The sequence below is a fragment of the Daldinia childiae genome (assembly GCF_008694065.1).
Source record: "Daldinia childiae strain JS-1345 chromosome Unknown Scaffold2, whole genome shotgun sequence".
Taxonomy (NCBI): Eukaryota; Fungi; Ascomycota; class Sordariomycetes; order Xylariales; family Hypoxylaceae; genus Daldinia; species Daldinia childiae.
This window is the reverse complement of record NW_022984643.1, coordinates 1,627,061-1,650,269: the sequence shown is the minus strand read 5'-3', so window position 1 is coordinate 1,650,269 and position 23,209 is coordinate 1,627,061. Positions and strand designations below refer to the sequence as shown.

Below are 23,209 nucleotides of genomic sequence, written 5' to 3'. Positions count from 1 at the left end.
GATAATTCAAAGAACACTCACGCACTTGACCGCCAACATACGATTACAGAGCCCCAACAGGCTGATTAATACGACATGATTATGGAGACTTATTAGCGTCGGGTTTGAAACTAGAACTGGATATTCGAAATTGCGTTCAACTCCTAGCGCCGGTTCCCGCAATATCTCCAGTTGTCTACTTTAGTGTATACTACTAGGATCTAACTAAAACTTTGATAATTGCTAAACAGGTATGAGCAAACTAAATGTCCAAACCAGCAAGGAGCATATACCGAACACTCCGAGGTTCTGAACTAGAGAAAAGCTTATATGATGGTCATCGAGCGAGTTCGGCCAGAGGTGATTCATAGCAGTTAGCAAGCTAGAAAAAAGTTTCAACGAGTTTCCCTTGCGGTATTCGAGCTTTTTTTTCTGCCCTACTTTGTGTAACCCCGTGTCGAAAAATAGATAGTCCAAAAAGACAGTCTGGCAAGCATACGTCTTTTGACAAGTAAATTCTATCCTTAGTCTGTAGCCATTACAGACAATAAGGGTCCAATTAGAAGTTAAAAGTCTTATATTTTAACTCTCATTTCAGATAAGTAATAAGTAACGCCCTAAATACTATTCCACGTGTTGGCAGGATTCAGGGGATGAGAATAAACAAAAGGTTTCCAATATTTATTGTAATATATACATAAACCCTTAATAATCACAAAGAAACAAAACAAGCTTAGCTTGGCAAGTGTAAAATATTTTCTAAATTAATTAAATATAGCATACCGAATAGTCACCCACTTCCATAATTATTTACCGTACCTAAGGTACAACTTATCAGGCTGCTAATACACTATACACCCGTCTACTCTGTGCTACTTCTACAAGACTATTCCTTGGTATATTGATGTGAAACACCGAAACTTGGGTAACGTACTGACTACTATGGTGGTGGTTTATTCTTCCTACTAAGGGGGTAACTAACTTAGGCCGTCAAAAAAATTTAAGCATAACTCATTCAAAGCCGGATATTAATAACCAGACTAGCGTTAGCTCTAGGGGAAAAAAATTCCAGATCACGAGCTAGTCACAGTCAATACTATTACCTGTCACCGACCCGGTGTGTTTTATACCAAAGTGTTAGTAATGGTAAACCTTTAAGCCATAAGTCCGCAAAGTCTACCACTGTTGTAAGTACGATAATGATGTTGCTCCAAAGCTATATACCACGTATATTCTAAACTATAAGCCGATGGGTCTTGAAAGTCGTATGGACACTTTCCTCTCTACAATCCAGCGAAGTTTACTAGCAATAGATATGAACCCTGATTATAGGCATGTCTTAAGTCTTCGCCCTTTGGTCCCCTTGAGCCCAAATTGTCACGAAGTAGTGCAAGAAGCATGGAAATAACTTTGTTGTTCCGCGAAGAACTGTGGGTTAAGTACAGGAACATACGGCTATACTTATTGAAATCCTGACACAATCAAGCTTCCGAGCATTACCTCAGCAGTTGACTGCTTTAACACAAACAAGATAACTTTGGTTTGATACTTTCTAAAGTGATTCAATGTCACGAGGTGGAACCAAATAGCATGGAAACAACTTCGTTGTTCCGCAAGGAACTCTAACTACCTAGAAGGTTCTACGTCTATATACTAAACATGTTCTTTATTCTAGATGTCTCATCTAGAATCCTGACATTCAAAGGTTTTAAAAACACTGCTAAAGACCTTGTGGACTAGATAGCATATACAGTATTCAAGAATCAAGCGAGTGACAAATGCGACCTTCTCAGGTATCAAACAACCTTAACTAAACAATATGAGTCAAGGTTGTAAGTAACGTTGAGATTATATTTCTAATGTTAAACATAGCCAATTGCGCAATGGTCCATCGGAGTGGTGTTTGTACTCTGGATCTTGAGAGATGCTTATAAAATGAAGTATTGACCTAGCTATACGTAGTTTTCTCGATGGGAAATTCTAAACATATCTCATACGGTGTTAAAGTAGTCGTAGTGAAACTTAGCATGCTCCTATGGGGTTAATACTAGGCTAATATGCTTAGATACTTAACTGGTCTGACTCAGGTTTCCCCTTGAGCACTGCTGAGCGCTGAGGATGATTCCATCTCTGTTATAAAAAGGCGTATTCGACGGGGTTTCTCCTGATAAAAGTCGGCTACCTAGCGCTAGCGCTAACCAGGCAGAGTAATGCTATAGGCAGGAGGGGGTGGATCTCTCATGTCAGGCGAAACTCCAGCTCCGTCTCCCTCGAGTATATATACTGGATTTCGACCAAGATTTATTTCATATACTGTTATAAAGATGGACCTGTAAGAAAAAAGTTGGTGATCTAATAGTTCTGTTAGTATTATAGAACACTCAACTAAGTAGTACTTCGATGTGAGGTAGCTCTTGAAGATCACTACTATTTCGTATGGAGACTTGGCTTAGTTCGCCTAAAAGAGAACACACAATATTACCGGAATTTATCAAGAATGAGTAGGTACCTAAGGTATTGATACTTAGGATTTCATTCATCTGGTATCAAACACCTCGGGTACTTGAATAGGTGGTAGGAGTATCACTTTATCATGGCAGGACTAACAAAAGAATGTCCTTAGTCATCTTAATCGTTTTTGGTTCGAAGCTATCACTGAACTATATTTTTACTATTAATATAAATATTTTACTAGCAGACGATGCTTGTTCGGTAGTTAAATGTTTAAGCAGCCTGATGTTTCATTGGGATGGTAAAAATCCCCTAACTTGGTTTGCTTACTACTAAAGTTGAGATTTCTTTATGTAACTACCTCCTAGCTTAGATGACTATTGGAGTTTCACATGTTTGATCTCGAATTAACCTGGTAAGGCTATTGCGGTCCGTCCCTTTATGCATGCTGCAACTTGGGGTTTGTGGCGTCCACCCGTGATGCAAGATCCCGAGAATGAAACGTGATGGAAGACACATTAGATACCAGATTCATGGGCCTAGTAGAAGACATGAACTTTTCAGTTATGCAGTAAGGCTCTAATTGCGATTATATAACGTCGCGCAAATAACCTTAAGATAACTCCTTAAAAGGAAAACGACTTGTTTTAAATGAATGAGATGACAATTAGTAGACATGGTGCTCTCTGAGAGGCAACCCACCAACTTGGCGACCCCGCACCGACAACAGCACAAGTTGCCAATTACTGAAGTGTTGCCTAGCAACCAGCTCGTAGCTGTACGCGGCCAAAGGATTGTCCTGCCTAAGTGCCTTTGGTATATTAATATAGAACAACTAAAACTACCTACCTTACTGGAAGTTATTGGGCGGCTTGGGCATTAGTAAATGACGACCTAACTAGGTAGATATTTAAGAACTTGTAGTAATTAACATCTTAACCTAGCTCTTAGTTGAAGATCGTAATGTGGTGATATCACTTGATTCGGGGAGAGTGATGAACAATGTCATTCACTGAATGTAACGGACAACCGCAAACACGGAAGCGGGGGAGCTCCCCGGTGATAGTCGGTTTAGGGGTACATTTGCAAGCGAGATACCCAATCCGCCAATCCACCTATACACCTATCCTCCCGTGATTCGTTATAGTATTGTATTGATGATGGTGGGAGTGGAGACTCTCTTGAAATTTGACCTGGCGCGTTTGTTGACCGTTATCGTGCGACGCGAGCCAATTGACAGCATCCAGAAGCCATGTTTCGGAGCGCCGTTTCAACGTCGATTAGTTTTCGAGAGGTTGGGTGGTTAACCGTTGCGGAGCAGCGCAGCCGAGGTTATGTAGCTAAAGATATATCTAAGTACCTGAGTTTATTATATACCTATATTTTGACTCTAGATTCTAGAAAACTATTATAAAAAAAGCAATAAAAAATTCAAGTCGAATATCTAGGTATGAGAAGTGAATTGCGACAGAAAATAAAATATTTTAATGCTTTGCATGGTAGCACAAAAAAATGTAGACAAGGATGAGAGAAGTGTCGAGTTGTGCATTTGCGGGGGGACGCTTAATGAGAAAAAATAGAGTTATACCGAATATGAACTTGCGCTATGCCTATAAAAGAGACAATTACGCTGCGCTCAGACCTTCGTGTGTGAGCCTCTAATTCTCATTGGCTAATATTTCTTTAGCGCAATGCAACCATTTCACAAAGTTGTGACCTGTCAAACAGGGTCGATTAGCAGCTCTGCATCAACAATTCACAAGTAAACATTGGCAGATTGGCAGAAGTTAGTGCCAAATTTTAAAGAAAAAGGACTTGCACAAAAGACTTCATGAAATTTCATGACCGCCACTTTGTCCGACTCCTCTTTTTGATGATATCCTTACATTACCTACATACGTAGTAAAATACTTTGGATAGCCTCTTTATCTTTGCATTTGTGCGATTGATTTACGATCCGTCAAATACATACACAAAAGTGTTTTCTGTTGTTGTTGTTGTTTGTTACTTTATCTATCCGCATGGAATTCGGGCATTGCGCTGTTTGACTTTTATCTTCTTTTCTCTTCTGTCTACGGTACGTTATTTCCCGTCATGATCTGTTCCCTGTTCGTCTTAGATGACTCTTGGAACTTGGCAGATTTTTTTTTATCTCTCCCAACTTTCTATCCTACACTTTTAATACCTGTCCTCCTTCGTTCACCCCCATCTCTATCCGCGCCATGACAATAACAATAATCTGACCTGTAATAGCGACAGCACCTTTTACGACTTTACGATCCTTCATGGCCTTTTCGAGATACCCTCATTTTTCACCAACGTATTCTTTATAATCGCGACTTCTCCATTTTCTCAATCGCATTTAACGTCTACTCTCTTCCTTTTGGTCGCCTTTTCGACAGGTTCACCGCTTGGCGGCTAGACCGTCGCGATGGATCAACCTCCGCCTCCGCCGCCGCATGGCAACATTCCCAGGCCGGCAAATTCCAACCTACCCCCGGGCAAATATGATATATTCATCATACCGCCGCACTCCTCGGGATCCGGTTTCCTCTATCTCCCTTCTCTGAAGCCGAACCTGAACAGTTTCGCCGCGGGATTTGCTAGCGCTCTGGTTCTAGTCGTTTTAGGTCAGACCATGGCACCGGTTTTTCATGTGTGGTGGAGCAGCTTCCAAGGAATGGGGAATATGGGCATGGTGTTATTGGTGATCGCAGTCGGAGTCGGGGCATGGTCTTTGGGGAGAACGCAACAAGGTGGTGGCCCGGCGTCGGGGAGAGGCAATGGAAATTCTTGGGGGTACGATCCCGGAGCTGGAGGCTATGCTAGTGGCCCAAATCCCAACGCTGGACCACCCCCCAATGACGATACGCCTCCGCCTCCTCCGCCTCACGCTTCGCCACCACCGCCTCCTCGGCACGGACCCAAACCTGGGACTCCAGGTACAGAGCGGCCCAAGCAATCGTGGCAACAGCATGCGCAAGCCAACGAACCTAAGGATGCGTCGCCAGGACCGCCACCAGAGCCTCGACGTCGACCGCCGCAGGAACCATCGCGAGAGCCACCTCGAGAACCACCTCGAGAATCTCCTCGAGAACCTCCGCGGGAACCGAAGCGAGAGCCGAAGCGAGAACCAAAGCGTGAGCCGAAACGACAACCAAAACCAGAGCAGCGACCTGAATCACCTAGGGAACCCCGCCGCGAACCGCCCCGGGAGCCATCTCCAGAGCCTGCGAAAGAGCCCCCACAGGAGCCTCCCAAGCCAAAACCCAGGCCAAAGCCCAAGGAAGCTCCTAGAGAGGTTCCTCAAGAGGCCCCTAAGGAATTACCTAAGGAGGTTCATAAGGAACATAAGGAATCTTCTAAGGCTTCTCCCAAGAAGCCATCTAGAAAGCCCAAGGAGATTCCTCCAGAAATCCCTATAGAGCCCCCTAAAGAGCTTCCCAAGGAACTTCCCAAGGAACTCCCCAAAGAACTTCCTAAAGAACTTCCTAAAGAACTTCCTAAGGAGACACCCAAGGAGACTCCTAAAGAAACCCCTAAAGAGGCCCCTAGAGATCCACCCAAAGGCGCATGGGAAAAAGCTAGAGAAGAGACACGGCGAAAAGAGGAAGAACGAAAAGCCAGGGAGGAGGAATTAAAAGCGAAGGAAGCTGAAAGGCGCAAGAAGGAGGAGTTGGCCAGACGACTAAAGGAGCTACGCGAGAAGGATGCTCGAGAGAAGGCCAGACGCCAACAAGAATCGAAGGAAAAGCAGGAACGTGAGGCCCGCGAAAAGGAAGAGCGAGAAAGGGAGCAGCGCGAAAAAGAGCAGCAGGAGAAGGAGCGACGGGAAAAGGAGCAGAGAGAAGCCAGAATACGGGAAGCTAGGGAGCGTATATTGCATGAACGATTGAACCAAGAGAGGGCGCTCCGAGAAAAGCTTGAGAGGGAAGTCAAGGAAAAGGAGGCAATCCGAATTAAGGAAGCAATCGAAGCAACTAGGCTGAAGGCTATAGCAGAGGCAGCTCAGCTGAGAGAGGAAGAGGCCGCGACGTTGAGAGCAAAGCTGAAAGAAGCGGAGGCTGCCGTGCAGAGAGAAGCCGAAGCTGCTGCTAAGCTGAGAGAAGCTGAGGCCGCCAAGCGAAAGGAAGAAGAGGCTGCCAGGGAAAGAGAAGCCGAAAGGCAGCGAGAAGCCGAGAGGCAAAGAGAGGTTGAGAGGCAAAGGGAGTTGGAGGCGGCTCGACAGAGGGAGGAAGCTACTAGGTTAAGAGAGGCAGAAGAAGCTAGGATCAGGGATATTGATGCTGCTCGGTTAAGAGAGGCCGAAAGTAGGAGAGGTGCCTACGCCTACTCGTCGGTCGGAGAGAAAACAAACCCTTGGCCGAACGGAAAACCGCCGGTTAGGTCTCCGTCTCCTGCTAGATCAAGTCCCCCTAGGCCGAGCCCAAGTACTACGTCTAGTAAGCCTAGTGCTGCCTCTACCAAGCAACCGAATCCAGCTCCTAGCACAACCAAGACTTCGAGCGGCGTTAACGAAGAAACTTACTCGTTTCGACCGTATGACCAGCCTAAGAACCATACTCGAAGGAGGTCGGGTGAGACAACCTTCACAGAGTCATCGTATGCTCCATCCCAGTCAACAGCAAGGACAACGCCGCCACCTTCCGAACATCCGCCTTATCGAACCAACGACCCAGATAAAATCGTTATCAAGGCTGTTTATAGCTTCGTCAACCAATTCTCCAAGACACCAGCTTCTCAACTCATTAGTGGTATGGGACCTGTCACGGACGGTTTGATTCTTCGTATCTCGTCTGCCGGTATCTTCATTGACGACGATGTCCGCAACGAGCCGCAGCGAGATTGGGACGTTAAGGCCTGGACGCTCAAAACGATGGAGATATGGTGCCCAGCACATTGCGTTGTCGAGTCTAACGTCACCCCCAAGGTAACGCCCAAGAGTCGTTTCCGATCCTCAATTCGTGGCGATCCAAAAACCCTGACAGGTGAGGATGCCGAAGCCTGTGTTAACGAGCTACTACATTCTTGCGGGGACGTGTGTCGCCATGCACCTCACGGAAGATGGGACACTGGGTCGTCAAATATTAGTACGCGACGACGAGGTCTGCATGTCCTGCGCGCCACAATCCGAGATCAAGACGGGAGGAGACACTTGTTTATTGTTGACGAGGATGAGGGCTGGAAGGTTGCGCAGGGCCTACGAAAGCTCTTCCAGGGTACCCAACACCGCCAGCTAGGTATCCAGTGCATGGCAAAGACAGAGGCTCAAGGCATTCTCGACATGTTCGGCTGGTGAGCTGGGACAGCATCTGGGGGACTTTGAGAGATATTTATGGGATATCAACTGGCAGGCATGCGTGGATACTGGAATGCTAAAGACTTACAGCATTCCACCGATATCCTATCTCCACACCGGTCTAATCATCATTCCTTCCGTGTGAGCCTTAATTCTTTATCCTTTTTATTATGCATGGCGATGCGGGCGTGGTGGCGTATAAGGGGGTGAATTGGTGAATTTATAAAGCACACGATTCACGATTGAGCCAGAACCGCATGTAGAGTTGGAAATTGCCACCAATTGGACAGATAGCCCTAAATATACCATGACTGCAAAGTTGAGACATTTTGACACGTAATATTTGCTTTGAGTAAAAATATGGTATATGTCTTTGTGAAGTTATTTATGCGTGAGGTAAGTATTTTTAACAGTTATAACCTGGTAGCTAAGACAAGTAGGTAATGAAATAAGTTGAGAAGGCTATAATAAGGCGGTTCAACTTATCCCAGATATGTAAACGATAGTTAAAGCTGGAATAAAGCTTACTAGGTTAGAGATTTAATACAAGGAAAATAAACGTGAGCCTCTTGAGTACATTTTGGGTTCGTAGCCAGGGTGCTCTTCAAGTTGCTCATGGCGCGTATTGGCTCACGAATCTATTGAAGCAGAAGATGATCATTTGCAACGCTTAGCTGAAGCCAACATATACTCAAGGCGCGTAATAGGAAATGCAGCTACGTATTAATAAACGTAACTAGAAAAATAGTAAATAATCCTATATCACCTGTTTCTTCACTGTCACTTGGTATTTCGCTTTCCGCTTAATTATTAAGGAGTAAAATATGGGTCGGATTTCTTCGTCGATAAGTGCGAATTCGTCCGTAGCCCTTGCATTGTCAATATTATATCCGACAACCCATTGCAAATCCTTCTCGAAAACAAACCATCTAGAACAAATACTAGAACGCACCGGAAAATACACAGACAGCGAAAAGCTCAGCCCGGGTCAGGAGACGTGTTACTGTGCTTAGGTGCGAGAGACGGCCCTAAGCGGGCGTAAGCGGCGATGGCGGAGGTAATAGACATTGGGCGACCAAGTAAATCTTCGGTGATATGCTATTAATTCGATATATAATTAATGGCTTCGTCCATATTGTACTGAGTTTTGCTGGTATTAGAACTAGCTCCATTATCTTAAGCAACAGAATTTATCTTCGTCTTACGATCTGAGCCTAGCAACTCCAGCAGCCCGCAAGACGAGCTACACTTCAGTCAACCATCAACACAACATAGTATGGAGCGTCTTCTCCCAAATCTATCCACACTGAGAACCGCCAAAGCAACTAGAAACATCTTCGTATTAAGTCAGCGCCTTAGTCGGTGCCCTCCACGATCAACTGTTCGATTCTTCGCCACGAAAGGTTCCCAGCATACTTCCAGCAATAACAAAACACTACATTCATCAGTCGGGATGCCTTTAAACGTCTTGATTATAGGTGCTGGTGTTGCTGGCCCGGCCCTTGCAATATTTCTACAGAAATCGGATCCCAATCACAAGGTCACCGTTATAGAGCGATTTCCCTCGCTACGCGTGGCAGGCCAGCAAATTGATATCAAGAACCAAGGTGTTGATGTCCTAAAAAAGATGGGAATCTTCGATGACATTAAAAAAGCGTGTGTTGACGAAACCGGTCTTGAGGTCGTAGACTCGAGCGGACGACGGAAGGCGCTTGTAGGCATCAACCCTGCTGGCCAACGCCGTCGCACTTTGACATCCGAATTTGAGATCATGCGGGGTGACATGGTCAAAGTCCTATACGATGCGAGTATCAAGCAGAATGAACAAGCGAAGCAGCTCGGGGGAAAGGGGGGCCTCACATATGAATTCGGTCAAGAAGTTACGGAATTCACACAGACCGATAATGGGGTAGACGTTACCTTTTCTAACGGACAAAAGCAGAATTACGACCTGGTGATAGCGGCAGATGGCCAAGCATCGCGCACCAGGCGCATGGCTTTTGGCCAGGAAGCTAACGATGAAGCCTTCAAGTCTATCGGAGTCCACGCCGCCTACTACAGCATCCCACGTAGCGAAGACGAGGGTACACTTGCAAGGGTTTATAGCGCGCCGAGAAGAAGAATGTTATTTACCAGGACGAGTGGCAGGCCGGTGACGCAGGTCCTGCTCTTCACCATGGCGGATTCAGATAATCTAAGAAAGTCGTACAAAGAATCAGTCGAGAAGCAGAAGGAAGCTTTCACGGAGACCTTCAAGGGCGCCGGTTGGCAGGCCGATCGATTGCTAAACGGCATGAAGACAACAACAGACTTTTGGGCGCACGAGTTGGCTCAAATCAAGATGAAGCAGCTATACAAGGGTCGAGTTGCGCTACTCGGAGACGCAGGGTACTGCCCTACTCCGTTCACGGGAATGGGGACGACGGGGTGTCTCATCGGCGCTTACGTCCTTGCGGGAGAACTGGCGCGACACAATAACGACGTCCCCAGCGCTTTAAAAGCGTATGACACGGTAGTACGGCCCGGGATCGATGAGATCCAGAAACTTCCTACGGAGCTCATGGGTGCCTTCTTCCCGTCTTCCAAGTTCGGCATTTGGATCTTGCAAAATGCAATTTGGGCGGTATCTAAGATCGAACCTCTGACCTACCGTCCAAAGCCGGAGGGGGATTACGCGTGGCGTCTACCGGAGTATCCTGAGCTTAAGCTGTAGTTTACCACCTGTCCGGTAACGCAGCCAGGGTGAGATTTGGAATGAGAAGTGCTGTTTAGAGAAGTATGCATAGATGCAATGTGTCAGTAGCATAACACCAGTGGTTTGAAGGATAAGCCGTGTATCTTAGTAGGATATTTTCGTTGCTGTTTAATACTTGTATTTACTCTATACAACCTCTGTTTCTCTCTTCATGTCTCAAGGCGTGGCATTAATTCATAAATATTTTGAATAGCACCTGCGTATTCTTCGTAATACTAGTGTAGTAGGTTTGTACTTTGGTTGTGGTTATGATGGGAACTATATCACTTAGGTAATTATCACGTTGGCAATCAAGTAAAATCTCTACCTATTCATAACCTGCCTAGGTAACGTGAACGGCTATTCAGAAGTTTATTCGTCCCATAATAAGACTTGCTAATTGACGAAAGGGCTAGGCCTCGGGATAAATAAGTTGTCATATGCAGCTACGGTAGGATTACATGTTATATACCCATCCCTCGGGTTTTGGAATTTTTGGGATTAGCTAAGGATATGGTGTTGCTCAAATACTGTTACATGGCTCCAGATGTTCGCTATAAAGAAAAGACCATATCCTTAGGAAACGGGAATAACCATTTAGTCGTTCCTGCGATATACCTGGGAGACTTGGAAATAGCTTACAATGTTGATTATATTTAGTATACTAACCAATAGTAGCTAGTAGTCGTAGAGGATGAGAACCTAATCTATTTTTTTTCTTGCCTACCTAAGGTATTTGGGTAGGTAAATTATTATCAAGTATGTCAGGTCGAAATTACATTTCCAGAACCAGCGCTCAAGATGTCTATCTGCGCTGTAAACTCTTACAAACCAACAAGTAATTATGGTTATATTGCAGTGAGGAATGTAGGTGTACTGATTTCGAAACGCCGCCGAGTAGAAAAAAAATCGATACCTATCACGGCACTTCCTCATCATACGCTCGATATTAGACTAGCCCTGGGATTGCAACATCTCAATAATTCTAGCGGTTAGAGCGGCTCCTATTCGCCACAAGAATTTGTCATGTTATATGAGGCGGTGTCAGTATTCTCGGCCATTTCAGGGATATAGGGGTAAGGGGGGAGGAAGAATGACAAAAATGCATATTCTATCTATTCGAGTGGGCAAATTTTCCTGATCCGGTAGATTTATAATCGCTTATAGGCCTTGTGGTATATTAAATCTCATATGCGCCTACACGTGCGCGATTCACCTCTCTCGATACCATCGCCCAGGGAATGCCCAGGCAGATGGTTGTGCTTCTAGTTTTGCTGGGATGATATAAATAAATTTGGAAAGGGGGTCTCGGCATATGCTGAGATGGATCCACGCCCGTATGTGCTAAGGAAGCTTGCTCCGTCCTATCTAGAAGGGGTCTTCGCGCGGTGCTGAGCTGGAGTTCAATGACGTTGGGCTACTTAGACGAAGGCTTGATTCGATTATTGGAACACTACCGAGTCCTTTGCCCCGCTTAATATGTCGGAATAGGCATGCGTCCGCCACAGCTAATTTGAGCTTCTCATCAGATTTGCTGCCCGGCCCTGTCCCCCAGACCCTAGGGTTATATTAACCGGCAAGGTTTTGTCGAGCGGCAGTTGCATTGCCATAGCTACCTAACCAATAACCACGGAGCCCTACCACTCCGTCCGCCTTGGCTTTACCCGGGGAACCACGAATTACGCCGTCTCGGCGAAGAATATAAACATGAAGACCTGCTCGCTTTCACCGGCTGGCTGTTTTGATCTTTTTGCTTTCTCTAAGCAAATTTTCATATTCTGAGTCAACATGCTGTTGAAATCTCTTCTGCCCGCAGCGGCAGCCGTCCACATGGCTGCTGCGCAAGAGCTTATGCGCTTCGGATGCTCCCAGCTTACTATCGACAGAATCGACCCGCTGGTAGAGCCGGGTAATATGCCCTCGGCACACATGCACCAGATCATCGGCGGAAATTCTCTTAACGCTTCCATGAAACCTAACGACCACGACCCGCCTACGGTCTCCACTTGTACTAGTTGTACCTATTCCGAAGACTTTTCCAACTACTGGACGGCCAACCTATATTTCCGGGCTCGCAACGGCACCTATAAACGAGTACCACAGTTTGCCAACCTAGGACTTAACGTCGAGGCCGGCATGACTGTCTATTACATCCGTGGTTACCAGCCTAATGCCAAAGTTACTGCATTCCCGCCGGTAAGTAGGTTCTGAAAATCTTGAAAATATTTTTTTGCTTATTTTGGTCAGGGCTTCCGAATGCTTGTCGGCGATCCGATGAACAGACAAGCCAGCACAATGCAGAAGGGCCTCTGCTACCGATGTGAAGTTAATATGGCCCAGAATCCATTCGGGGGGTAAGTTGAACGAGCCGCAATGAAGACGTTTGCTGACTTGCTATAGCGCCCCTTGCACAGGGTCAGACACGCAAGCGTTCCCCAAGGACGCATGCGGTGGAGGATGGCGAGTATCTGTGCATTTCCCATCATGTTGGGACGGCAAGAACTTAGATTCGCCCGACCACAAGTCCCACGTGGCGTATCCTGCTTCGGGAACGTTCGAGAGCGGTGGTGCTTGTCCTTCAACCCACCCGGTCAAGATCCCGCAGATCATGTATGAGATCATGTTCGACACACGTGCTTTCAACAACAAGGCCGAGTGGCCTGCAGATGGGTCTCAGCCGTTTGTATGGAGTATGAACGACACCACAGGATATGGCCTGCACGGCGATTATCTGTTCGGTTGGAAAGGCGACGCCCTCCAGAGGGCTATGGATGGAAAGTGCTCCGGCGACCGCTGCTCGCCGCTGCAGAGACAGACAGACCAGGCTGCCGTAGACTGTGTCAAGTCGCAAAGTGTTAAGGAAGATATTGGTGACGACTGTAAGTGGTCTCCCTATCTTTCATATAAGACATATATATGCTAACCATTCTTTCTTCCTAGGGCTCCCTGGTCTCCCTGGCTGGTAAACTGTCTTTCAATAAAGACACTCGGATATATATGCGATGTTGTTGTGCTGGGCGGCATGAGAAAAGATAGATATAGCTGTATAAGACTGGAATTATATGAGTTACATAGGTACTTGGTACTTAGGTACCTATGTACGGATTGAATTGAAGTTGCGGGTGTGGGTCCAAGCTAGCGGGCCGAAAACCTTATGTTTAATTTGGCTTCACAGTGCAATGTTTGCAACGTTTGTCAGCACCTTCATCAATCATAGGTATCTTTCCATTATTCAACTATTCACCTCTCACCTCACACATTACACTGATTTATCGAGGGTTGTGATCAACCAATAGTCCAAGAATTAATATTATAGATTATATACAAGAATGTTTGCATCTAGCTAACTATTAACATGATTAATAGGTACCCAGGTATTTAATCCCTTGTCGACTTCGCTTGGCTAGAAATTATATTCAATATCTGTCACTATATCCTATGATAGCGGGGCGCTTAAGGGCAACTTGCGACTGCTGGGACCGACGAACACGGTCTTGGCAGAGCTAGTAATGACCCAGTTCTGAGATTCAACATCCCAGTTGCTAACATCACGTCGTGTTAAGGTTGCCGTAAAAACCTCGGTGCAGCCTGGGTCAATTTGAATCCGATCAAAGCCGCGGAGGACTACTGACGGATCATCCTCTCCACCAAGGGAAACATAGAGCTGCGGGATCTCGTCGCCCACCACATCGCCAGTGTTGGTAATTTTAGCGGTTACCGTATACAAGACATCGAATAATCCGGTGTTACCACCTGGCTGATCCGTAAGTCCTGGTCCGGCAGGGTCGAGGTCTTGTGCGGTAGACTCTAGCGCTCCCGGAGGCAGGAACTGTTCTGCAGTCTTTCCGAATTCAGGATCCATGGATGCATCCTCGAGCGATGATGTCGTGTTCACGTACGGATAAATGTACTGCCATATATAAGGGAAAGAGGATTCTGGGAAGAGGTAGTCTTCAAGCTCTGTTGAGTAGTTACCGAAGATTGGGGCTTCGGCACCTTTCCCTGTTGTGGGTTTATACTCCTCGACATTGGCCTTCTCGACTTGGATATCCGAATACTCGAACGTCGTGTACGACAATCCAAATCCGAACTCGAAGATAGGATCGATCTTGGCACGATCCAAGGCCCGATAGTCGATAAATACACCCTCGGTATAGTCTTGCTGCGGTGCGCCGTTGCCGTTGTTGGGCTCATATAGGACGTCAGCACCATAGTCTTCTCGACTTTTAGCCCACGTGAAGGGCGTTCGGGCAGCAGGATTGACTTTTCCGTATAGTACGTCTACAATCGAGCGGCCGCTTTCTTGACCCGGTAAACCAGCCCATAAGATAGCAGTAACGTTGGGTGAATCGTACCAGTCCGATACGAGCGTAGGTCCAACAGAGTGTATAACAACCACTGTATTATTACACCAAGATGAGACGTTTTTAATAAGCTCATCGCCGTTGCCCCAAAGTGTTAAGTTGCGACGATCCCCATCATTACCATCAACACTAATATAGCCTTCGCCGGAATCAGCATTGACAAATACTAGGGCGATAGCCCCTTCTTGCTTGACCAAGGTTTCAATCGTCGTCGACGCGGAATTATCCAAAACAGCTTCGATACGAGTACGGTCTTCGAGAGCTTGTACCTGCAACGCATCGATGGGAGTGACGAGGTAAGGGAAGTCGGCGGTTCCCGAACCCCATCCCATTGCGAGAGTTCCTTTATTACAGCCTCGATCAGAGCAGCCGTTCGGACCTAACGGGTTAGGACCGGCATCCTCCCCGATGACGGCGAGAAACTTGGGCTTCTTTAGCGGGAGAACACCGTTATTCTTGAGCAGCACGGTTGACTTGGCAGCTATCTCCCGGATAAGATCTCCGTGATCTTCTTGGGCGTCTACGTGCCAGTTGATTTGCTGATGACCCTCGTTGGCAGCGTAATGGATAGGCCCGAAGGTATCCCGAGTCCACGAATCAAAGTTGATTGGGATCTGATCTAATGTTCTGCCAACCTTGAAATAAGCCGCCATGATCCTCATCGCCATATCGTCAACTCGGTACTGTGGCACTGTTCCATTTAGCACCGCAAGAGTAAGATTAGTGCCCCAGAAACTGAATCCGGAGTTGAAGAGGGTGTCTCCGGGCATCGTCATGTCAAGCCCGGCTACGGCACTGGCCGCGCCAGAGTGCTGCGCCTGCCAGTCTGACATGACAAATCCCTGGAATCCTAATTCGCCTTTGAGGAGGCCATTTAACGCCTTGGAGCTATAAAACGGGAAAAGCGCGTTAGCACAGAAATATAATCGCAACCAACCACTTGGCACCTACTTTTGACAAGAATATGAATTATTGATTTGCGTGTACGCGCACATGATAGAACCGACGCCGGCTCGGATCGCGTCCGCGAATGGCCATAAATACAATTCATGCATTGTCTTGTCGTCGATGTTTGACGACAGAGTGTCGGTAATGTTGTATCCACGGTCCTGAGACTCGCCGACTTGTCTAAAATGTTCTGCATCTGTATTAGCAGTTGCATTTCAAAAATGGTCATCTAATCCTTCTAACCTTGCTCGTTACCGATATAGTGCTTAGCGCAAGCAATCACGCCGGCATCTTGAATTCCCTTGACGGTCTCGGCTATTGCGACGCCGGTCAGATATGGGTCGGGAGAAAATCCTTCCCAGTTACGTCCACCTACCGGCGCTCGCCCGATAGGTCCAGCTACTGGCCCTAGAAGTACGTCGACGCCTTTAATTTTATTCTCTTCGCCCATTGCCTTGCCTCGTCGATAGATGAGGTCTCTGTCGAACGAAGCCGCCACAGTTTGACCAGACGTGAAAGCTGAGACATAGTCCGCAAAACGAATGCCCAACGGAGAGTCTTGCATACAAAGACTACGGAAACCCAGTCTAGGAATAGAACCAACTTGGCCAACACATTGCTCCCCTTGCCAACTAGATTTCGTTAGCCGATACAGCTCTGTGAATATTTAGAATGCAAATACTCACCCGACACCGGTTGTTAGATTGACCTTCTCTGCTAGTGTAAGCTGGGAGACGAATTCTCTAGCTTTGGCATAAGCATCTTCCCATCCTTGCGCAGTAGGGTTCATCCAAGGCGAAGGATAGTGCGGCTCGGAGTAGGCGAGATCTCGCTTTTCAACCTGCGAATTGTCAGATATTACGAACTGCGAAACCGGCAATATTTGTGCCAAAGATCTGTGGAGCTGCATGGTGAAAAAGCCTTGGCTTAACTGTGATCAGATCACGACATCAGAGAACATAAGATTTTGAATTTAAGCTATTTCGTATACGATACGACTGGCGCGAAAGAATCTAGATCTCGATGCTAAATTGATGGAGATAAACTTCACGACAGTCTTCTCGGTACTATGGATGATATGAAGAGGAATGTGCGAGGATGCCCGAGGGAAATACAGGAGGATGCATGGATGGGGTGACTAACCGCATTTGCTGCTGTATACCTGGTCACCGCCAATAAGGCGACCCACGAAGCGTAACGCATCGCGACTATCATACGGTAGTAACGTTCGTATGAAGTTCGTTCTATCCGATGAGAAGACAAGGTGAGGTCCGAGAGGGATGGACTACTAAAGGACAATAAAATCGAGCACAGGTCTCCCTATTAATAACATTGAAATCTGTTGCTACCCCTGTAAAGCAGCGGATCAAGTGATCAGCAATTCGCATGCGACTAATCAAGGTGAGAGAGATTGGATTCTCGAGATTCCTAGGTAGTCAGCACGGTTCTCCACGCTACAAGGTTACGGCGAACCCACGAAGAGCAGGGTTCTCCGCTTGGAGGGTTAGCTAAGAATCCGATTCCAGTTGGGAAACTAAACTAGACAAGACAAATCGAGTTACTACTGGCGTATATTAGACAAGAAAAGACATAGCAAACATTATGTAACAGTTGATCATTAAGAAATACGCGTCCTGTGGCGTCATAAAAATCGGCGAGATTTCCCAAGAACGGGTAGTAGTACATTTTAACAAAGCATTAATGGGCGGTCGAAGACAAGGAAGATCACGTTAGGAAATCCCTACAGCTCTCGCCCCCAAGGATTATGACGCATTGACTAATTAGAGACATGAGGTATGTACATGTTTAAATATAAAGCGTCAGGGAAAGATCTTCAGGGGGAGTTGAGTTATTAACATGTATAATTAATGTCTCTTATGGCATTTATTATACAGGAAGGACGTGTATAGAAAGTTTTGTGTAGAATATATATTATTCTATAGACTACTTATTAACGTATATTGAATAACACTATGAAATGAAGTGGTATGTTTCTCCTATTCCCTATTCTTAAGTTATCATATGTACATGTTAACTACCAAGTAAGTGTAAGTTGCACTGTAATTTAGGGTGCCAAGGTGCCGGGACTACTGAATACCCCCTTGCAAAGGTGCTCCACATACCACCCGTTCTGCCGTAAACACTGTGGGGGATTGGAAGGAATTCCCGAGGTTTACCCTGAGTGAGCCCCGCTTGTACACACTAGACCAGAAGAAAACAACTTCTTGTTTACAACATCTAACAGGTACCTAAGCTGTATTGACTGCTTTCTTTAACTCTTTAGATATAGTAAATACATAGTTGGAAACACCTCCAAAACAAACAACTCTAATAACGACAAAGATCCAATTCTATTTCATTCACCTACAATACCCGAATACCTACCAATCTCTCAATCCAAAAGGTCTCCCCTCTTGCCAACAATCAATTCGTACTCTTATTTTTTTATCGGCCCTTTTCTTAGCTAGTATGCAGCGTGCTTCTGATTTAGTTCTCCGTATACGAATGAGAATTGCTTCCCCGGCCGGGTGACGGTGTCTGTTTTGGGGAAGCTCGAGGTTGTGTGCGGGGAATGCCCCGGTCTTTTAGGTAATTATGCGGGGTAGACAAGGTTACCCTCGGCGGAATAATAAGCCAGAGCAGACTTTTGAATTTTGAATTATTGCCGTGTTTGCTTCATGAGGTCATATCTAACGAGATTCGTATAGTAGCAATTCGCCGGTCAAGAGGTGTATGCTTCTTCATAGCTTCATACTTAATTCGGTATTCCGGCTTGCTTACGTATTTTAATAGGCAACATCTTAGAGTAGAATAATGTAAATTGTGCTACGTACAGCTACCTAATGTATATACGATCAGTCATATGTGTGTACCCAATATCAACCATTTAAGTGATTTAAGTGTGTATAACAGTATGTGGATCACTTAACGTAATAAGTACGAGTTATGGTTAGGTAATTGGATAAATAACCTTATATCTACATAGATAGACACCTAGCTGATTACCTAAGGTATTATAGGGAGCACACTTAGACCATAACACTGCATAACACTATACACAGAATAACACCAAATAAAATAATAGTAAACGAATAACATCACTAAAGCTTCATAAATAGTATAATATGTCTGTTAGATGGAAATTTTACCTCAGCTCCTAAACCCGACCTAAATTCCTCCACTCTCACGCGACGTTTAAGATCTGTCCGCATCGGTATAGCCTTCAACTCTTTTCCGTTCAAAAGTCAATGTCTGGATAATGAATTCCTGGCTATTTTTATCACTCCGACTACTGCGTTGAGAGGGCCTCCATTGAATCGCTTCTGAACTCTGCGCTTCGGTAGCTTGAGGTACGTTATGGGCCCTAAACCAGTCATAGTGCTCATACTTATAAGACTGAGCACCGCGCCATCGGATTAGTTCTTCTTTACCATTCCACGCAAGGTGGAATCCGTCCTCTAGTGGAAACGTCCACAATTTAGCACACTGAACGACATTATCCAGCTGATTCTTCTTGCATGAAAATGTCTCCAAGACAAGCTCGAGCGTTGTGAGGTCTGGCCAATACTCTCGTATCTGAGAGCCCCAGCGCCCCTGCTTTTCAAAATCGTCCAGTTGGAAGTCAGGCTCGTTACCTGCTTTCCGTGCCTCGTACCCTTTCGTCATAGCCAAGTAGTTGGCAGGCCTCTTCCAGAGGTCTGTGACATTAATCATAGGCTCTAAACGAAGTCTCGCCGAAGGAGATACGTCACCCTCGTCGGGTCTACTCTCCCAACCCCACCAGTCAGTGCGAGACATGCGGATAGATAAACGAGTAATTTTTCTACCGATAAGTGGGTTCGGTAGAGATGATAGTTGGTTATTATATTCTTCCTTCGAGTCGGCCTCGCTAGTGCTTCTGTCGGGCTCAGTAGGCGACACAAAAGACGCGTAACCTGTAACCGCGTAGCCTCTACTCTCATGCCCATGATGCCGACCTATCGTTCCAATCAGACGAGACACTCGCTCGAGTCCACCTAATATTAGCGTCAGCAACTGAATTAGAGTACACATTCTTCAACGGACGATATCGAGGTATTTAGGACTAAACTCACCACCTTCCAAATTTACCTGCTGCAGTGTTATCTCAACGGATGATATATTTGCAAATTGCCAGAATCTTAGCTTCCTGCATAGGACTTGATCCTCCGTCGTGCGCATCAGCGGGATACCCGGAGGAATATCGTTGTTGTTGCCGTGGAATACCACTATGGGGTTGACTTGGAAGGGCGTAAGAAAGGCTTCGACGTATACAGCCCGGCACGTTTGAAGCAGCTGAACAGCTACCCGTAGTGGGGCAGCTTGCCCGGGCCTAGCATAGGGCTTCTGGATATCGTAGAGTTGGTCGAGATCTTCGTATCGCGTTAGAGAGAAGCGCCAAATCAAATCGCGCAACTCTCTGGGGAGCTTTCCGAAGAGAGGGGATTGTAACTGAGAGTTAATTGAGTCCGGGTGATCTAGTATCTCGCTCGCGAGCGGTACCCTCTGCTCCATCTTGCAGCGCGCAGGATCAATTGGCACTGGCACGGGCGCTGGCGGTGGCGTTTCGTCTAGTATCCTCTTCCGGGAAAAACCCAGAAGTTGGCCGACTCCTCGTACCATGATTGATTCAATATTTTGAGAAACTGCTTGAATAAAAGTCAACGAATCTATACTCTTGTGGGTTAGTTTTTATCTTCGACGAGATATCAAGGCATCAGCCTGCTGCCTGGTAAAGGAGGAACAGTTAGGTGGGGAATCCCCGGCTACTCCGAACCAATCTTCTCTTTACTCTAGGTTAAAAGGAATGATACATCAGCCGCAGCTGGATGTATATTTATAGCAACAGATCTTAATGAGTGTTAATATTCTTACATTCTTAGTCTTTTATATATCTCTCTTAATCTCGATCAGAACACGACAATTGTTGTAGTAAAGACTTCAGATTAATTCCTCTCGCACCATAAGGTATATAGGACTAACTTAAATTACAAGATGAATAGTCTGGGGATTAGACGCTATAATTTATGAACCATGATCCTAGTCTAACGTTGCTTCTTAACTACCTTAAGTACATAACCATAAAACGGACCTTGATCAATGATCCTTGGCCTATTTACCTCTTGGGAATGGGGACCTGCGAAACCAGCGAATATAATTATTTCAATCCACACACGCGGTACTATATAGTCCATCCACAGCCAAACAATCTAATAGGCAGGATGGAAATATTAAATATATAGAAGAGGATAATATCAATAAAAAAACAACTCTATGAATGCTAGGCTACTAGTTAAAAGGGGGTATTTAACATAATGACTTGAACTATCCGTATCTTTTTATAATATCCTCCTGTGCCTAGGAATTAAGCCGAGACATTATTGCTAGGACAATAACCATGCTGGTTTCAAGTCTTAGGAACGAAATGCTCAAAATATTAGCATTAAACCCGTACTAGCCTACATGAGAACCATATAGATAGAGAAGTGGCGATAATCAGGTCTCGTATTAGACGAGGAATTAAATGAATTTTTATACCTAAGGCAAGAGGTTCCTCCTATCGAATTAACTAGACGGCGAGAAACGCCAGTATAACTCTTTAACTTGAAGATAATGTCGATGAATCGTGGATGTAATAGCTGTTAGATAGTTTATACCCTTGGTAGTTACCATACACAGAGTGAGTGCTGGGATAGATACTTAGATTAGATAGCAAATAGTATTGAACTAATAACGCTTGTCTTCTACTGTTATAAAGACGCCACGCGCCTCTTTTATAGTAGATAGACCCTTACAGCTACCCCTAACCCACGTATGCCCTAACAATAGTCGTGGTTAGTCTCTACCAAAATGACGAGTAACCAGATATACAACCCTTCAGGGACTGCATTATCATAATAACTGCAGCCATCGAGTCCCTTTGTAACGTTAAGGTACAATAATATAGTGGAGAATAATATTGTTAGTTAATTCTAGCATATGACCGTTCTAGATAAGACCTTCATGAAGTAAACAACCGGTTAAACTTGATAGGCTAGATCGTCTAGTATAAATTGACGCAGAAACTAAAGAAGGATAATGCCTCATACTTTTCTACCAACATTTTATAAATATTTGCTAATACCTTAACCAAAACAATTAAATGAGATTGCAGCCAGGAGGTAGTCGTGTACCTAATATTACTTTAGATAGGTGAGATCTCGCGTTTCTTGATCTTTGGAGAATATTGGGAAATTTCAGTAGACTAAGTATTGACGTCCTAATCACAGTCGATGGGCCTAACTGATCGATCACGCTTAATAACCTTTTTTTTCCTATGTTAAGCAATACTCTGGCTTTGCCCCCCCCTCCCTCAAGGGAGTACTCTGGACGTCTAAAAGCGCCAAAGATGCGCAGCTGTATCTACATAGGTAGCCTATAACAGACCAATAGACGTAAACGCTACCATAATCATTATTAATAACCTTCTTGCATGAGACTGTTGAATTACATATGGAGTATGGCTCGCACCTAGATATACCTACACGAGTCTACATACTGTAATATAATTGGACTTCATTCGATAGACGGCAGTACTGTTAAGAGTTTAGGCATATGAGACGTCTAGAAAGAAGGGTATTGGTACCTACGTAAAACCGCCGACTTTCATATTCTAGCCTTAGAGTTCCTTGCAGGAATATGAAAGGTATTTTCACGCCTTCTATGCGCACACCTGGCTCTACAGCTCGATCTGCAATTCTACCTCACCAAGACCAATACGAGCCCTAGAGACATAGGCGAGAGCTCAACTAGAGGCTATTATCCTAGCGACTGATATGAGGACTAGATGCGTATAATGAAACGTCCGGAACGGTAGAGTAGACGTCGCCCCTTGAACGAGAGCACAGCCGCAAAAACATCAGAAACCAACTGCCCAACTGTCTTGCTTACAAAACTATCCAGCACTCCTTCACAGTCGTTCACAGTCGTCCACACTCGCACCACTGATGCCAGAATTCCAAAGGAAAGTACCCGCCAGCAACAAAGTAACTGGAACTTCCCCAACACCTACAAGATCAAACTGCTGCTAGCAAGATCGAGAAGGAACCTTTTATGTATTTTTATTCTTTCAATACATAGTAAGGCACCTAAGGCACCTAAGAGGACATCTTAAAATATTTTCACAGGCCTATTCAAGTTTTCCATCCCCTTGCAGTGGTTTATATTTACAAAGATCCCCCACCAACTTATTCACCACACAGCACATAACTCTCAACTTTTTTACCAACTTCGAAGACGAGATAGTTCGAAAGCGTGCCTAGGTTAGGTATCTAGAGATAGGTAAGTTCGCATCACTTATCTACCTCACGAAATTACACTCGTTAACACCTATGTAGACTGAGGCAGCAAGCACATCTACACTTGATCAAATCGAAC

At 45.4% G+C, this 23,209-nt stretch overlaps 5 protein-coding genes across 5 annotated transcripts; 3 read left to right on the top strand and 2 right to left on the bottom strand.

Annotated features, from left to right (window-relative positions):
* Nucleotides 1-4,861: 4,861 nt before the first annotated feature.
* GL218_01363 (Reticulocyte-binding protein 2 like protein a) lies at nucleotides 4,862-7,729 on the top strand (the record flags this gene model as incomplete). Its single annotated transcript, XM_033577829.1, has 1 exon — nucleotides 4,862-7,729. One exon carries the CDS (start codon nucleotides 4,862-4,864, stop codon nucleotides 7,727-7,729), a length of 2,868 nt encoding a protein of 955 aa, XP_033438771.1.
* Nucleotides 7,730-9,182: 1,453 nt separating this feature from the next.
* Nucleotides 9,183-10,442, top strand: GL218_01362 (uncharacterized protein; the record flags this gene model as incomplete). Its single annotated transcript, XM_033577828.1, has 1 exon — nucleotides 9,183-10,442. One exon carries the CDS (start codon nucleotides 9,183-9,185, stop codon nucleotides 10,440-10,442), a length of 1,260 nt encoding a protein of 419 aa, XP_033438770.1.
* Nucleotides 10,443-12,251: 1,809 nt separating this feature from the next.
* Nucleotides 12,252-13,429, top strand: GL218_01361 (uncharacterized protein; the record flags this gene model as incomplete). Its single annotated transcript, XM_033577827.1, has 4 exons — nucleotides 12,252-12,659; nucleotides 12,711-12,817; nucleotides 12,864-13,342; nucleotides 13,404-13,429. 4 exons carry the CDS (start codon nucleotides 12,252-12,254, stop codon nucleotides 13,427-13,429), a joined length of 1,020 nt encoding a protein of 339 aa, XP_033438773.1.
* A 470-nt stretch (nucleotides 13,430-13,899) lies between these two features.
* Nucleotides 13,900-16,685, bottom strand: GL218_01360 (putative beta-glucosidase A; the record flags this gene model as incomplete). Its single annotated transcript, XM_033577826.1, has 4 exons — nucleotides 13,900-15,715; nucleotides 15,779-15,965; nucleotides 16,019-16,407; nucleotides 16,462-16,685. 4 exons carry the CDS (start codon nucleotides 16,683-16,685, stop codon nucleotides 13,900-13,902), a joined length of 2,616 nt encoding a protein of 871 aa, XP_033438772.1.
* A 2,285-nt stretch (nucleotides 16,686-18,970) lies between these two features.
* Nucleotides 18,971-20,416, bottom strand: GL218_01359 (uncharacterized protein; the record flags this gene model as incomplete). The annotated part of the gene is made up of 2 exons (XM_033577825.1): nucleotides 18,971-19,791; nucleotides 19,870-20,416. The coding sequence occupies 2 exons, from the start codon at nucleotides 20,414-20,416 to the stop codon at nucleotides 18,971-18,973; spliced, it is 1,368 nt and encodes a 455-aa protein (XP_033437848.1).
* Between the last annotated feature and the right edge of the window lie 2,793 nt (nucleotides 20,417-23,209).